This window comes from Myotis nattereri (assembly GCF_964212035.1).
Source record: "Myotis nattereri genome assembly, chromosome: 1".
Lineage (NCBI taxonomy): Eukaryota > Metazoa > Chordata > Mammalia > Chiroptera > Vespertilionidae > Myotis > Myotis nattereri.
In genome coordinates, this window is record NC_138075.1 from 56,119,887 (window position 1) to 56,137,803 (window position 17,917).

The 17,917-nt window shown below is 38.7% G+C and overlaps 2 protein-coding genes across 2 annotated transcripts in view; both read right to left on the reverse strand.

Annotated features, from left to right (window-relative positions):
* The window catches only part of UNC13C (unc-13 homolog C), a 709,455-nt gene that overhangs the window by 335,259 nt on the left and 356,279 nt on the right, over positions 1 to 17,917 (reverse strand). The window lies entirely within an intron of this gene.
* On the reverse strand, positions 9,619 to 11,576 carry LOC308520902 (olfactory receptor-like protein DTMT). Its single transcript, XM_081093595.1, has one exon. The coding sequence runs from the start codon at positions 11,450 to 11,452 to the stop codon at positions 10,466 to 10,468; it is 987 nt and encodes a 328-aa protein (XP_080949721.1). The 5' UTR covers positions 11,453 to 11,576; the 3' UTR covers positions 9,619 to 10,465.

A 17,917-nucleotide genomic window follows, 5' to 3' on the forward strand; every position in this document is an offset into this window, starting at 1 on the left:
CCTTCATCATCTTTGGTACAAATATTTGAATTCTTAATCAGTATCTTCCTCAGCCACTCAATTCAGTACGCATAAATAGTCATGTAATTTATAGCAATGATTTTATGATTTTTTGGTCAAATTAATTCACTTCAACATCAACTGAGTTCCTGCTATGGGCTCTAGAGCAGCGGTTCTCAACCTGTGGGTCGCGACCCCTTTGGCGGTCGAACGACCCTTTCACCGGGGTCGCCTAAGACCAACTTGCATATCAGATATTTACATTATGATTCATAAAGTAGCAGCATTACAGTTTTGAAGTAGCAATGAAAATAATTTTATGGTTGGGTCACAACATGAGGAACTGTATTTAAAGGGCCAGAAGGTTGAGAACCACTGCTCTAGAGTGTTGGGAGACAATTCTTCACGCGTCTTTTAATTTTTTGTACATCTTATGAATGGCACTGACTTTTGTTCTAGACGAACTCTTCACAGATGGCCGTACCATATACATTGATATAGTGTCCTCTTCCGGAGTAGAGGACAAATTTGTGTGCTGACAAGGGTAATAAAAATTGGTTTGGCTTGCTTTTAAAAGATTAAGGTTTCCTAAGCTTGAAAACGGACACAAATGCACTATGTACCTTGCACCCACCTAGGTCTACTTCCATGTTGCCCCAGTGGGGCTGACGCAAACACCAAGCTCATGCTAACCTCCTGTTGTACCATGAGAAAGAAAGGCCTTTGTCTCTGACCCAGAAGTCTCGTGTCTTCCGCTAGCATCTATGGAACTGTGGTAGGCTGGGTAATATCAGACCCTTCCCAGTTCCTGACATGGAGGACATAAAATAGCTTATTCTTGACCTTACAGAAACATATAAAATTGTTGAGAAGATATGTGATGATGTATGAATGTATATAATTACAAATCATAGAATTGCATGTAACCAAAATATATAAAACTATATCACGTACTTCAAAAGGGGAAGATTTTTATCATAAATGATGGGAACTCTCATCATGAAGAAATTTATGGTACTGAATTGCATTTCATTATAGAAATAAATGTTTTATGCCACACAACCTTCTTCATGATAATGTTTGTAAGATAGGAGCATTGATTATCTAATTAGTGACATAGAACTAATTTAAAGAACCAAGATAGAAATGACTTTCAAAAAAATGACTGACTAGGAAAGTTAACACTTGTTTTGCCAGACAAAAAAAAAATGTATTTAGTAAGGTTTTCTTGCTTAATAAGCGATATTAAACATTTCTTCAATTTTTTGAATTTCGATATATGCCTGGTAGTGCATGAGGCTTTTTAAAAGTAAATTTGTAATACTCACAATAACATTTTCAAGTAACAATTATTATTTCTACTAGAGGCCCAATGCATGAAAATTCATGCAAAAGTAGGCCTTTCTTCCCTTGGCTGCCGGCACCAGCTTCCCTCTGGCACCCGGGACCCGGGCTTCCCTCCTCCAGCAGGCTGCAGACACCTGGGACCCCGGGCCACTTCGCCCAGGCTTGACCCTGGCTTTGTCAGGAAGGACGTCTGGAATGATGTCTGGTCTATCCAGTCTAATTAGCATATTACCCTTTTATTAGTATAGATTTTATAGAAGAGGAAACTGTGGTTTAGAGAACCTAAAGAATTTGTTCAAAATTAGTACAGCTACTAAATTGCAGAAAATTGATTCAAGTAATATTATACAAGTAACTATAAAACAGTATCTTATATATACTTTTTTAAAAACATATTTTTATTGATTTCAGAGAGGAAGGGAGAAGGAAAGAGCAATAGAAACATCACTGATGAGAGAGAATCATTGATTAGCTGCCTCCTGTACACCTCCTGCTAGGGATCGAACCCAGGCACGTGCCCTGACCAGGAATCAAACCCGTGACCTCCTAGTTCATAGGTCGATACTCAACCACTGAACCATGCTGACTGGGCTTATATATACTTTTAATAAAATAAGCATAAATTGATTAACATGTGCCACTCTATCTCTGGACTATTTAGGATAGTTTATAATTGGAACGTAAAATTGGGGCTCCAGGTTGCCCATAATCTCCACTCAGATATCAAATAAAGTTAAAAGGAACTTCATATGGGCGTGCTAGCATGACCTCTTGTCCCTTCATGAGGTTTCTAGGACATTCCCCCACTATGTTTCTTCTTCTTCCCTGAAACTCTTCTTCCTCAGGCACTTAAGTCTCCATACAGCTAAACATTCAGAGTGGAGTGAGACAGAGGCAAGGAGGGGTGAGAACAAGGTTGAATACTGGCGAGCAATATCTCACTGACACTTGCTTTCAGTACAGGAGCCAGAGCCATGAGGAGGGCAAGGACAAGGTGCTCAAGGTTCAGGGACTGGCCTTGTTAATGGTCTTGGCAGCGCTACTCACACAGAGTAATAGCCATTGTTCCATTTTGGTTTGACTATGTAGATAAATGCTGACAAGCATGAATACAGGATGTCCCCCCCCCCCAAAAAAAAATGTATACACACAGCCGAGATCTCAATTTTGAAAAGAAAATGTATTTTAATAATGGTGCCTTTATAATGATTCAAAGTGTGTGTATACAATTTTTGGGGACACCCTATATTTTGGGACCAAAATAATATAGAAGTATAACCCAAAAGCAATTTTATTTTTTTCCATACAAAGCAAACACAAGCACTCAAAAATACGATAGCTTAGGGCTATTTATAATACATGGTATATATAGTTTAAATCTCAACTTTTCAGTAAAATTACTTAACCTTGACACTTTATTTAATATCGCAACCTATGGATTGCCCTTTCTACCCCTCCAAAATTCATTCCCACCTCCCCACTCCCAATTCCTTTATTCTGCTTTACTTTTTTTTTTATTTCCACAGATGTTTTGACCCTCTTACACATTACATAATTTACTTGTCTGTTTGTTTGTTTATTTATTTTGGGGGGGTATGTTTTTACTGACTTCAGAGAGAGGAAGGGAAGGGAGAGATAGATAGAAACATCAATGATGGGAAAGAAGCATCGATGGCTGCCTCCTGCACACCCCCTACTGAGGATGCAGCCTGTAATCTAGACATGTGTCCAGACTGGGAATAGAACTGTGACTTCCTGGTTCATAGATTGGTGCTCAACCACTTAGCCACATCGGTGGGGCTACTTGTTCATTTTCTGTCTGTGAACCCTACTAAAATTCAAGTTTAACATTTGTTTCCAAGTGCCTTGAATAATGTCTGGCACGTAGTTGCTCAGTAAATATTATGGGAATGAATAAGTCAGTAAACAACCTTTATTGGTCAATAATAATAATAATTATTTATTAGATTTTACTGTGTGCCAGATACTATCTTAGCTGCTTTATAAGCACATTAATTAATTTAATCAATATAATAAATCTGTGAGATGAAACTACTGTTATCCTCATTTTATAGGTTAGCATACTGAAGTGCAGAGATGTTAAGTATCTTACTCCAAAATTACACAACTAGCAAGTACAGAGCTGAGTTTTAAAACCAGGTAGTACATATGGCTGATTCCGTACTTATCCTTCTAACTACTACATCAGGGATTTATCACAATGGTGACCTGAGCCATTTTAAGAAAAGACAAATGTAATGTTCTGAATATTTTAAGAAGTTAGAGATGTATGTTTTACTTGTTAGAAAGATACTTAATCAAATTTATTCTAATAAAATATTAATTATTTAGGTATCTTTAATAGGTGCTTTAGTTACCTGGATACTTAACTTATACAGATTATCCCATCTTCTCAAATACTTGGTTAACTGTAAAATTATAGTAGGCATATTTCTGTTTCTATAATTTCTTCTCCTTCTTTCCCTCTTCTAATCATTATTCTTTATTGCTTCACACCTATCCTTTCTCTTCTTTAATTCTTTTTAAAAAAATATTTATTGCTAAGAGTTGAGAGTATTACAGATATCACTCTTTCCCTCCCCCCATTGCTCCCCTCCACTGGTTCCCATCCCACCCCAGATATTCACCACCCTATTGTCTGTGTCATAGGTAATGCATACACACATATAATATTTTTTATTAATTTCTTCCTGTCCTTGTCTCCTTCCCGCCCCCCCCCCCCCGCCAAGTTCCCTCTGAGATTCATCAGTCTGTCCCATATTTCCATGCCTCTGATTCTATTTTATTCATCAGTTTATTTTATTCATTAGATTCCTTGTTCATTTATTTTGATTTTTGGATTCAATTGTTGATATGTATTTAATGCCATTTTCTTGTTGGTATTTTGATCTGTTTTCTTCTTTTTCTTCCTCTTCTTAAAGAATACCCTTCAATATTTCATGTAGTACTGGTTTGGTGGTGAAGAACTTCTTTACCTTTTTCTTGTCTGTGAAGCTCTGTATCTAAACTTCAATTCTAAATGATAGCTTTGCTGGGTAGATCTTGGTTGTAGATCCTTGCTATTCATCACTTTGAATATTTCTTGCCACTCGCTTCTGGCCTGCAAATTTTCTGTTGATAAATCAGCTGACAGTCATATGGGCACTCTCTTGTAGGCAACTAACTGCTTTTCTCTTGCTGCTTTGAAGATTCTTTATTTTTAACCCTTGGCATTTTAATTATGATGTATCTTCGTGTGGGCCTCTTTGGGTTCCTCTGGTTTGGGACTCTCTGTACTTCATGGACTTGTAAGTCTATTTCTTTCACCAGGTAGGGAAAGTTTTCTGTCATTATTTCTTCAAATAGGTTTTCAATATCTTGCTATCTCTCTTCTCCTTTTGGTACCCCCATAATGCGAATGTTGGTTCTCTTAAAGTTGTACCAGAGGATCCTTACTCTATCTTCATATTTTTTTGGATTATTTTTTCTTCTTGCTCTTCTGATTGGGTGTTTTTTGCTTCCTCATATTCTAAATCATTGATTTTATTCTCAGAATCCTCTACTCTACTGTTGAATTCCTGTAAATTATTCTTTATATCAGTTAGTTTATGCTCAATTTCTGACTGGTCTTTTTTCATATCTTTGAAATTTTTACTAAGATCCTTGAAAGTCTCACTAAGTCCCTTGAAGCTCTTATTAAGAAGCTTTATCAACCTTATAACCATTGTTTTGAACTCTATATCCAGTAGTTTTCTTGCTTCCATTTAATTTACTTATTTTTCTTGAGATTTTTTTCCTGTTCACTCATTTGTGACATGTTTCTTTGTCTCCGCATTTTGGCTGCTTTCCTGTATTTGTTTCTATGGATGGTAGAGATGCTATGTTTCCTAGAATTGGTAGAGTGGCCTTGTGTAGTAGGTATCCTGGAAGGCCCAGTGGCTCAGCCTCCCCAGTCACCTGAGCTGAGCACTCTAGGTGTGCTGCTACATGGGCTGTGTGCACAGTCTTTTTATAGTTGAGCTTTTATTGCTGTTGGTATTACTGAGAGGAATTGACCTCCACATCAACTGGCTGCGAGGACCAGCTGTGTCTACAGTGGAAGAGCTGCTGTGCAGGAGACACCGTATGGAGCAACACTTGCTTCAGTGGATCTTTGGTGCTCACTGAGTCTAATCCCTGAGTGTGTTGCTTGTGGGTATGTAGAATTGTAATCTGGCATAGTCTGAAGCTGTCCACCAGGTGCACTAGCTCTAAGGACTCCTTGGAGGTGAAAAGTCATCCACTGCTTGGGGCCACCCAGCAGGAACTAAAAAGAGATCTGCAGGTGGCTGCTACTTATATTGGGCTTGGAAGTGCCTAGGTGAGGTTAAGTTGTAAAGAAATGCAGGCTGGTACTAGTGCTTGGTCTTGGAATTCTTATTGATAGGTATAGGGCACACTGATACCAGGAGCTGCTTGTTTGAGAGATTTTAGGAAAGTCTGAAGGCTAAGCCAGGATAGACCATTATATGGAAAACCCACTGTAAACAGCATGGGTGAGGCTGTAAATTGGATGGGGAAGGGTCTCAGGGAATCACCAGGGTAGATCAAACAGTATGAGCCATGCTGATGGAAATTCAGATATGGCTGTGAGGTCTGTGACAGGGGAAGTCCCAGCACAGGAACAATGACCCCTGAAGCACCCCCGTTTGAGAGAAAGCCACCCTGGAGTTCCTGCCCTGATGCCAGACAATCCAGTTTCTCCCTGTATGTCCCTGGATCCCTCAATGCTGTCGCCCAGCACAAGAGCTCAGAGGGAACGGGACATGTAAGTTTGTGTGCCGGCCTTTTAAAAGGAACTCTTTGGGTCTCTAGTAGCCTCCACGTCACTCTGCCACAATCTATTCCCAGCTCTGGAACCCTGAGCTGGGACCCCTTGCTTCTGATGGGAGATATCTTCAGCAGAGATATTCCTCCCAATTAAAAAAAATACCACATGTGTGTGTTTGATCATCCTGTTCTGTGCCTCCACCCCTCCTAACAGTCTCAATGTACTTTTTTACTTCTCTATGGGTAGGACTTCTATTCAGCCAGATTTCAGGCAATTCTGAATGATTGTTTTTCTGTATGGTAGTTGTATTTTATGTGGTTGTGGGTGGCAGTGAGTACCAGTGTTTACCTATGCCACCATCTTGGTTCCTCCCTCTCTTCTCTAATTCTAAATGGTCACCATCATCACTATAACTATCATCGATATTAATAATGTGCCACTGCTACTTTAAGTTGGCTCATTGCATTGGATGTGAATGTTCCCTCTCTGATACTGTGAGATTAAAAATTTTAGTTATAACTTTTATTTAGGGCCCGAATTATTCTTGCTACTTCAGATACCTCAGCTTTTATTAGAAGCAGGTTATATTTTAACAAACCCGGTACAAATAAACATAACCTAGGTCACCACATTATAGGCTTCTGACATTCATGAATTGTATTCTTGCCAGAGCAATTTTATAAGCCAAGAGCCTTTTCCTTGTAGTTTCATTTTGTTGTAATTTTCCAGATCTTATTGTTTGACCATAGTAAGATTTGAGTCCTTATAATCACTCTATTAGAAAGAAACACCATGAAACTCCCATTTTTACCTTGCAGTTGTTGACAAGTGCTGCAAATACCTTTTTAACCCAATTTACTGTCTGGTCTAAACAGAATCATATCTGACAGGCATTTCCTTTACCTATTACCTAATTCTGCTTTATTGCTGGACTGTGAGGATGATCTGCTTTTCTTTAGGAAGTAAAAACAAGGTGATAGAGCCCTTAAATACCATGAACACTGATTTATGGACCGTGCTTTCATAACTATCAATCACTTGAATGTCTGAAGAGGCAATATAAAATTTCAATCACTATTTTTTTTTAGGGATGTTATGCTACATCAAACTGCTTTAAGAAGGTAAAACTGAGTTCAGAATAAGTCCAATGAAAAAATAAATAACCAAGCCCTTGCTATTATAGGCAATAACTTCTATTCCTGTAAATGGACACTTAATTTGATTGGAGAATGAGGGGTAGGAGTCTTAGGGGATCAACTTATTAGGCAGAACAAGTGAATGAATAGCACAAGGAGAAGAAAAAATACTATTAGAGGACTCCCAAAAAAACACAGAAATATATTGATATTTTTAGGATGGTAATTTTTTAGTTTTTGTAAAGAGCATAACAACATCATGATTATTGGTACCTTTAAGTTTTGACTTATCTACAAAACCAATCTGTTATGCATTAATACTGCATCATTGATTTTATTATATTCTGTTATCTCAGATGATAGTAGATGCAGTATACTGTAGTATAGGGAATCCGATATAATAAAAGGCTAATATGCAAATAGATCGAAAGGTGGAACAACTGGAACAACCGATCACTATGACATGCACTGACCACCATGGTGCATGTGTGGAATATGGTGGGCGTTGGCAGCGGCAGGATGGTGGATCAGGTGGGCAGGGGCACCAGAACAAGGCGGGGCGCTGGTCACTGTCATTGGGGTGAGCCTCTGGTGGTTACTGAAAATTCTTTGCTTCCACACACAGCAGTCCCGCCCGGCACTCACACCTGCTGCCAGCACCATCCCCACTCACACTCGCAGCTGTGCCAGAGCTGCCAGGCACATCTGCTGCGAGTGCCTGGCACTGGTCCCGATCACTTGGCGCCATTAGTGGGTGCAAGTGGCGGCTGCCAGCCACAATCGCCCCTGAGGGCTTCTCCAACTCCCCCCAGTCCTGAGGGGTGATTGGGGCAGCAGCCACTGCTCGAACTCACTGATGGTGCTGGCCCCACTCGCACCTGCTGCTGGCACTGGCCCCAATCGCTCCAAGCCATCAGCGGGTGTGAGCGGGGTTGGCGCCATCAGTGCATGGGAGCGGCAGTGGCAGGAGTGGGGCTGCCAGCAGACAGGGGTCCAGGGCTGTAGAAGGAGGGGCCAGGCATGGCATGAAGGATGGGTTGAGACCCACTCCTGTGCCTATCGCAGCATCGCAGCCCACAGTTCCTTTCAAGGTGCATGAATTTGTGTACTGGGCCCCTAGCATAGTCAATAATATTGTAAAAACTGTATATGGAGGTTTTTTGAAAGATCAAAGGGGGCCATTCGGTAAAGTATTATGATTATCTAACTACTATGCTGTACACCTGAAACTAATACAAAATAATACTGAATCTCAATTGTAATTGAAAAATAAAATTTTAAAAAGAATAATTAAATTATGCCCTGATCCCTCAAAGTAAGAACTTAATAGTTCAGCTGGAGAAATTTGTCTTTAGATATGCCTAGCTTAATCCTATGCCAGTCATAAATTCTCAGAAGCACAGCTGTAATTTCAGCTGATTTAATGATTGCATTGTCACCTCACTGGTGCCCTGATTTTGGAATGTTACTACAATACACTCCCTTCCTGTGCTATTGTGCCCTACAATACAGACTGCTCAGAAAGTCGAGGGGCATGCATGCCAAATCATACTGTACATCAGGGGTCCTCAAACTTTTTAAACAGGGGGCCAGTTCACTGTCCCTCAGACCGTTGGAGGGCCGGACTATACTTTAAAAAAAAAAACTATGAACAAATTCCTATGCACACTGCACATATCTTAGTTTGAAGTAAAAAAAAACAAAATGGAAACAAATACAATGTTTGTATTTGCATGTGGCCCGCGGGCCATAGTTTGAGGACCCCTGCTCTACATGGTTGTAAGTGAGGAGTTTGGCTCCTGGTTAAAAACCTATGAATGCTCTTTAAACCTGACCACAAGCAATTCTGAAGGCTTTACATGGCGGTCCTCATGGGAGAAAGCTGCCTCCCTGCATCAGACCTGCTGCATAGCCACTGCATTGTAGTCTCTGGAGAGAATGCATTCAAGAATTCAGGTCCCTGGTGGGACGTGCTCTTTCACATATTCACATTCCCAGCCCTGGTGCCTCATTCCTAGTTTCTTTATCTGAGGTGCCTTCAGGGTCTCAGGGAGGAGCAGAAGACCTTGAAGACACTTCACCCCACTCTGACTCAGTACTTTTCTATTCCTGAGCCTTCCCTCTTGCCTCCTCCCCAAACACTCCCCTCAGGTTCAGTGCTGCTGAGGCCCTTTGGTCTGGACTCCCTCAACTGTGAGGATGACATGTTTGTATCAAAACAGAGGGAGTTAGCATTTCCTCTGGTTTTAGACTCTTGCTTATACCATCACAGTAAGGGATGAAAGTCTTAACTCTCTTGTTTATTCTTTTTTTTTTTTTAGGACACACTGAATCAGATGGATTTAATTGACATTTATAGAACATTTCACCCCAACCTGGCAGAATGTACATTCTTCTCAAATGCACATGGATCATTCAAAAAGATAGAACACATATCAGGACACAAAACGAGTCTCTAAAAGTTCAAGAAGATTGAAATCGTATTAAGCATGTTCTCAGATCACAGTGGAGCGAAATTAGAAATCAACTACAGTAAAAACACCGAAAAACAAGCAAACACACGGAGGCTAAATAGCATGTTATTAAACAATGAATGGGTTATAAGCAAGATCAAGAAAGAAATAAAAAAACTTGCTGGAAACAAATTAAAATTAACAGACAACAACTCAAAATCACTGGGACACAGCAAAATCAATCCTAAGAGAGAGAATTGTGAACACTTGCTGAGGAAGACATATGTTAAGAATTTATAGTCAACAACAAAAAAGTCTAGCTTAGCAGAGGTAATCAAGAGAGTGAGAAGTTTGTGTTTTATTCAATATTGACTTGGGAGAACAAATATTTTTAAAGCAGAGTTTTGGTTAAAAAACACATGATAAATTATTGCTTTAATAACTGGAGACACATAGACCAGTTCAAAGTTTTTAAATAATGCTTCTTCAGGATCACCTGCAATAATAAAAAGGAAGACTTTGCTAACAAGTCACTGAGATCCTGTTTCTGAGTTCAACTATGCACCTCCTCATCATCTCTTTTACTTACTGTATAATTGTTTAGAATGTAATCTCTTTTAAAAACATCAACACCAAAAAAGGAAGTGTGGATTATTACCCCAGTATTAAATTTAATATGTCTACTTAATAAAAGTATGCAAAAATACTAAGTTTTACCATCATACAGAAAAAGAAGTTTTATTTTTGAAAAACACTTTTCCCAGGGCTCCCTTCATGTCTCTGTTCCTCAGGCTGTAGATGAAGGGATTCAGCATGGGTGTCACCATAGCGTACATCATAGCCATGACCATCTCCTTCAAAGTAGAATTATCAGTTGATGGGCATAAATATAGGCCAATAACTGTACCATAGAACAGTGACACCACAGCCAGGTGGGAGCCACAAGTGGAGAAGGCTTTGTAAATACCTCTAGCAGAAGGGACTTTGAGGATGGACAACACAATTCGTGCATAGGACAGAATGATAAGTAGGAACGGGATAACAAGAAAGAGCCCTCCCATGATGAATATCACCAACTCATTGACTTGAGTGTCAGAGCAGGACAGCTTCAGCAGAGCAGACATGTCACAGAAAAAGTGAGGGATTACATTGCCAGCACAAAAACACAACCTGGCCATGAGCAGTGTGTGTAACAGGGCATCCAAAGTGGTCAGCACCCAGGACAGCGCCACCAGGGAGAGACAGAGCTTGGGACTCATGATGGCGGTGTAGTGCAGGGGAAAGCAGATGGCCACATAGCGGTCATAGGCCATGGCCACAAGGAGGAAGCTCTCCAGGTCTCCAAAAAGCATGAAGAAGTACATCTGGGTCAGGCAGCCTGTGTAGGAGATGGATGGGCCTTGGCTCTGCATGTTCTGCAGCAACTTGGGCATTGTGACAGAGGAGAAGCAGAGGTCAGAGAAGGACAAGCTACTGAGAAACAAATACATGGGTGTGTGGAGTTGAGAGTCCAGGCAAATCAGGAAAATGATGAGGAGGTTCCCCAGGACGGTGGTAACATACATGACCAGAAACAGGACAAAGAATAGGTTTTTCCGCTCTGACTCCATGGGCAGGCCCTGGAGGAGGAACGCTGTGATGGCAGTTTGATTCCTTCCTGTCATATCTGTCTCCAGTATCTGCTGTACTTTGGGTTGAATTTTCATTTAGGTTTCTCTTCATTTCTTTCAAAATCCAAGTCTATACCTTTGTCTTTACTACATGAAGTTATTGGACTAAACCTGCAGGTTTCGCCGCCTCAGTCAACGGTCGCCTCAGTCCTAATCAGCTATTCTTAATGCTTGGCAGTTGAGCTTCTCTCTTTCCCCCAGCTCAGCTGAGCTCCAGACAGTAAGAACTACTAATATTTTGCAACAAATAGAAGAAATTCAGAGATGACATAAGATTCTTTAAATGTTTAAAGAAAAGTCCCATAGCAGAGAAAAGGGAACTGTCCTCTGTTGCTCCAAAAAGTAGAACTAGGACCAATTGGGAAATAACAGGGAATTATAAATTGAATCATCAACAATAACTATAATTATAATAAACATAGAAATAGTAACATTTCTATTCTTTACCGCATGCCAGGCATGAGGCACAATGCTAAGAGCTATACAAAAAGTACCTCTCTTTTTTTCTCATTGCTAACACTTTTGAAAAATATAAACATAATGTTAGTAGAATTGCTTAATGAGCTTCTTACCAATGGAAATATACAAGTTGAGACAGATTGACTGCCTATTAAGATAGTACAGAAAAAAAGTCTTATATTGCAGGAGAGGAAGAATTAGAAAACTGACTGATCGTCAGAATCAGAGATCATCAGATTTCAGAGAGAGAGGAAGGTAGAGGGAAAGAGAGGAATACTCAACATTGATTAGCTGCCTCCTACATGCCCCTACTTGGGATCTATCCAGCAACCCAACCCAGAATCTAACCGGTGACCTTTTGGCACACAGGACAAGGCTCAACCAACTGAGCCACACCAGCCAGGGCTGCATGTTTGTTTGTTTGTTTGTTTGTTTTTAATATATTTTATTGATTTTTTACAGAGAGGAAGGGAGAGATAGAGAGTTAGAAACATCGATGAGAGAGAAACACTGATCAGCTGCCTCCTGCACATCCCCCACTGGGGATATGCCCGCAACCCAGGTACATGCCCTTGACCGGAATCGAACCTGGGACCTTTCAGTCCGTAGGCTGACGCTCTATCCACTGAGCCAAACCGGTTTCGGCTGCATGTTTGTTTTTTAAAACAGAGTACTACGTTATCAATCATCACTCTTTTTACCCCATAATCCCCTGACCCAAGACCTGGTTTAGCAGAATGCTGATTAAAAAGATCTCAAGAGAGCCATGCCATCTATACTTTTAAAAACCCCTCTGGTACTTTGGTTATGAATCATGATTAGGAAAAATTACCTCTAATATTTCTCCTAATTCTAAGATTCAAGGTTTCTGAGAGCCAATATTAAAGTAGTTATTAAAAGAATAAAGCATAATTTAATACTAATATTTTAACATGAAATTTAAGCAGTTTTATTATTAAATAATTCATATGTTACAATGTAGGTAACATCATATCTAATAAAATAGTAATAAGTAAATTAACCATCACTCTGACACAAAGATGGCGGTGCCCATAGCCACAAGATGGTGGTGCCCATTCCTCTCAGCCCTGCTGGAGTCCTCCAGTCCCAGGGGGTGGCTGCTGAGAGAAGGGCCTTCTTGGCCTTCACCCGTGGCAACCTGGGAGCAGCCAAGCAGGCCCCCCAGACAGCATAGAACCACAGGGAGTGGGCCTAAGCCATCAGTAGGACAGCCCCGGAGGGCTCCCAGATTTGAGAGGGTGCAGGTCGGGCTTAGGGATCCCCCGACCCATCCTCTATGCACAAATTTCATGCACCAGGCCTTTAGTATTTAACATAAGTAAAAATAAACACTCTTGTATTTACTATTCAGTTCAAATATTATTTCCTTATTGACTGTCCTCCATCTCATTCCTCTCCCGCTTCTGCAAAAGTTATTATCATCCTAAATTTTATAAGTACTTTGATCTCCCAACATTACTCTATTTTAATTACTATAGTTTTAAAATCAGTTAATTATCTGGTAGGATAAATACCTCTATCTTGTTTATTTTATTAAAGATTACTTAGCTATTTTCTCCTTTGTCTTCCATAAAAATTCTATAATGATAGCCCTGGCCAGTGTGGCTCAGTTGAGTGTAGTCCCATGCACCAAGAGGTCACTGATTGGATTCCCAGGCAGGACACATGCCTGGGTTGTGGATTTGGTCCCCAGTAGGAGGTGTGCAGGAGGCAGCTGATTGATGTTTCTCTCATCAATGTTTCTCTCTCTCCCTTCCTTTTTCTCTAAAATCAATAAATAACTTATTTAAAAAATTCTATAATTATATTGAACCTAGAGATCAATTTGGAGAAAATTGATATATTTACATTGGGTCATCCTATCCATCAACATGGTACATAGTTTCATTTATTTTTTCATTAAGTGCTTTTAATTAATTTCTTTAATTTTCAATAAGTAACACAAATATAACCTAATAGATTATCTCTATAGATTATTCTTATACTCTTATTAAGATTCTGAGTTCTTCATTTTTATCAAATTACATGTATAACTCATGTTGCTAATATATAGAAACTCAATAGAGTTTATATATTAATCTTATCCAGTATTTTTTCTAAGTACACTTATTAAAATTAATAATTTGTTTGAAAATATTTTTGAGTTTTCTATGTAGATGTGTGTGTCATCTTCAAGCAATGAAAGTTTTGTTTCCTACTTTCCAAAAATTAATTGCTTTTATGTTTTTTTATCTTGTGGTGCTGTTCAGAATCTTCAAAACAATGCTACATGTAACAGAGATATTTTCTCATTCATGGCCTTAATGTGTAAGTTTTACCATTAAGCATGACATTTTCTCTAAGTTTTTGTTATATAAAATTATGAAGTTAAGATATTTGTCTTTCTGATAGACTAGGATTTTTTTTCAAAAATGACTAATGAGTTTAAATCTTATTAATTAAATTTTATTAAAATGCTCATATAATTTTTCTTCTTTATTCAGCTACTAAACATTTAATAATCTGCTATTAAACAAAACTTGAATATCTTGGATAAACCTTACTTGGTCATAATATATTGTCTTTTTATACATTGCTGTATACTATCTTATATTGTTTAGTAATTTTCTATCTACAAACGAGTGAACACGGCCTGTAACTTTTCTTATTATATTCCAGGTCTGATTTGAATACCAAGGTTATACCAGTTCCATAAAATGACTTGGAGAACATTCCCTCTTTTACTGTTATCCACAAAAATAAATGTAGCATGGGTCTTTCTGGGGTCCTACTTTTTGCAAGAATCTCTACTACAGAGTCTTATTTTTGAAGGTGCCCGATTCTTTTCTCCTGTGGCCTGCATACTGCTGAAGCTAAAGTCTAGGCTTCTGAGATCAGCAGACTGCCTCAGGCAGTGATTCTTGATGCTTGCTTCACTCTGTATTTGCAATCCCACATCCTGTGGGACCTGAGGATTTTCCTTACTTTCTTGACAGCTCAGCTGTACATTTAAGATGGTGATTTTCATATTTTACTTAGGAAATGAGAGCATGTCATATTTTTAGTAGAGAAAAAAGTAAACCCTATCTACTATTCATAAAAAAGCTTTCCTTCTTGGTGAAATATAATTTTGAATGAGTACAGGGAAATATTCTTAAGAGTTGGTAAGTTGGGAATGAAACAAGGAAGATGGCTATGACTGTGCAGTTTTATGAGAAAGGCGGAGAGCATGTGCATTTGCAGGATGACAATAATGACAAAGTAAGATGCAGCTCTGATACTGCAAGCTGTGTAGCTCATGTTAAATTAATTCAACTATAATATAATATAAAACAAGTTAATTTGAACTGCAACAAGGCTCCCTCTGCAGTCATCAGCACTATTTCCTTTGGCTTCACTTCCCTGAAACCTCATACTCTGCCACTTAAAACGAAACAATATTAGTAAGCATCCCTGAAAAGAAAGTACCAATAGGATGGTGATGAGGCTGAACCACTAAGATTATGGAGACTGAAGAACAAGGTGCTGAGGATTTTGAAAATTGAGAGAGAGAGAGTTTGGATTTTGTGACCTTTGACTGGCTTTGTACCTGTGAACCTTTATGATATGAATGCCTGTATCTATTGATCCATCCGTGGTACATAAGGGGCTACTTCTCTCCTCCTCCCACAACTCTACCTCTGTGGTCATAAAGTGTAGGGTTGGCCACTTAACAATATTTACTGAACAAATAAAGGAAAAATTGGCACATCCATGGCTCTCTTCAAAACCATTCTCAATTATTTTATGTTGGTTACATATCAAAGCTACAATGAAATGGTGTCTTGGAAAAGTGGTGATGTTATTTTTAAACTTATCAAATAACTATTCTCCCACCTACATTTTTTTCTCCTAGCCAGGATTCTACTGATACGATGATGTAGAACATAATCCTACCTCCTAGTGAGGGCATAGGCTTTTTTTTTCTCTTCTAGTAGAATTATTTATGGAGTGGTTACCTATTGGAGAAATCAGGATTGAAATATTACCTTGCTTGTATGAGCAATGTGAGAGAATTTGAGGAAGAACAAAAAAAATCATAAACATATACACACAAAACTCTCTCTATGCTAAAAGGCTAACTAAACTCAATATTCTACTCATGAAACAATAGAGAAATGTAATTTTTCATTAATGATGACAAATGACATGGAGAGGAACTTAATGGATTCTATCATTTCCTATTTGTGTTTATTAAAGATTTTGAGCGGTTTCTTCTTTGGTCCCTTTTTCTCAATAAACCTGCTTAGTGTTTAATGTTGTTTTAAAAATATATTTATTTTTTATATTTTTGTACCTAATCTCAAGAGCAGAGCCCCACTCAGCTGTGCCTGTGGGGACAAGCAGGCTGCATGGCTGATTTAGGGCTCACTAAGCAGGGAATGTTTCCTCTCCAACATGTGGGAGTGTATGAATGCCTTCTATTCCTGGACAGCACCCCGCTCCATTTCACCTCTGCACCCCACACTGGACTCCCAAAGCAGTGGTCAGTGCACCCTGAGGCATTTACCCAGGCTTCACATTTAAATTTCACAGACAACTACTGAAGCAGTTTGGATTTAAAAGCGTTTTGCGTCATTTTGTTTTGATCCAAAGAATCAAGTAACATTATCAAATTCTTACATGTCAATGTAGAAAAGTACATTAAAGCATCAATCTTCATTACAGACGTTAATCTAAAAGCTTCGATTTTTTAAATTTCTGTCTTTTATTTAACACTAAGAACACTGTTTAATTAAATTATAGATTGATATTGTTCTTGACACAAAATAGGTCAAAGAACTTTGAAAAAAATTTTTTCAGTTAGACAAATAGAGTTTATCATTATCACAAGCAAGAAATCATCCCTCCACATATGACGCTGATGAAGAGTATGTGTCATAGAATAAAAGAAGTGTTTCATAAAATAGGATATGACTAAAGACCTTAAAGAATTTCAAAATGTGATCAACTATATCCATCACTGCTCTAGTCTAAACGGTCCTTCTCTCTAGTCTGGATTTTTGCATAGTCTCCTACCTGGTTCACACAGAACTGCCAGAGTGATCTCTACGCATGTGTGTCAGATTCCCTAATTAAAATTCCTAATCACTTTCCGCTAAATGAAGACTAAAGTCCATACCCTGTGTGAGGGCACCCCGGCCCCCAGTGTTCTAGCCTTTGCCTTACTCCAAACTCATATTCAGACACTCCTCCTCCGGGGCCACTATATTTGAACTACCTGGGACACTAGGCTTCTTTCTGTTGCCCTGCTTGGCTAGGCTTATTTCCACCCTTGTTCCCTTTGCTAAATAAAGCCTTTTTGGCTCCACATCTAATTATCAAGGTATCAATTCAAATATGTTATCTTGAAAAACATTCCAAAAAGCTAACCTGGCACTCTCTAACACATTGTCTTATGATATTTCCTTATATCGCTTAATATTATCTGTTAATTCCTAGTTTGTTCATTTATGTTTATGTTAGAATTTAAGGTCCATAAAAGATCTTGTTTATGACAGTTTCATGAGAGGCGAAAACAGTGCCTGAAAAATGGCAGGAAGTTAATAACCGCTTGTTGAACAGGTGAATTAAAGAATATTCTCTATTAACCAATAGAGAACTACTGTAGCTTCTGAGCAAGGAGTTATTTGATAAATTGTTCACAAACACATAGCAGTTGTGTGAAATTATGATTAGATTTGGAAGAGATTAAAAATAGAATAGCTAGCGGAAATCCATGATGAATTGCCTTATTAAATTGAATTTAAATGAAGAGAGGCTGCTCAAAAAATGTATACTGTCAGGGAGAAAAGATGGAAGAGCTTAGTAGTACTAGCAGGGTTTTAACCCTTAGGATGCAGGCAGGTGGGGTTACAACTGTTAGAGAAAAAGTATAATTGTAAAATACATTTTCTGAAGATTTGACTTTGGGTAGGGGATACACAATGCAATATACAGATGATGTATCATAGAATTGTTCACTAGAAAGCTATATAATTTTATTAACCAATGTCACCCTTA

Excerpts from the sequence above, each read along its gene's own strand:
- LOC308520902 (XM_081093595.1), bottom strand. The coding sequence starts at position 11,452 with ATGAAAATTCAACCCAAAGTACAGCAGATACTGGAGACAGATATGACA.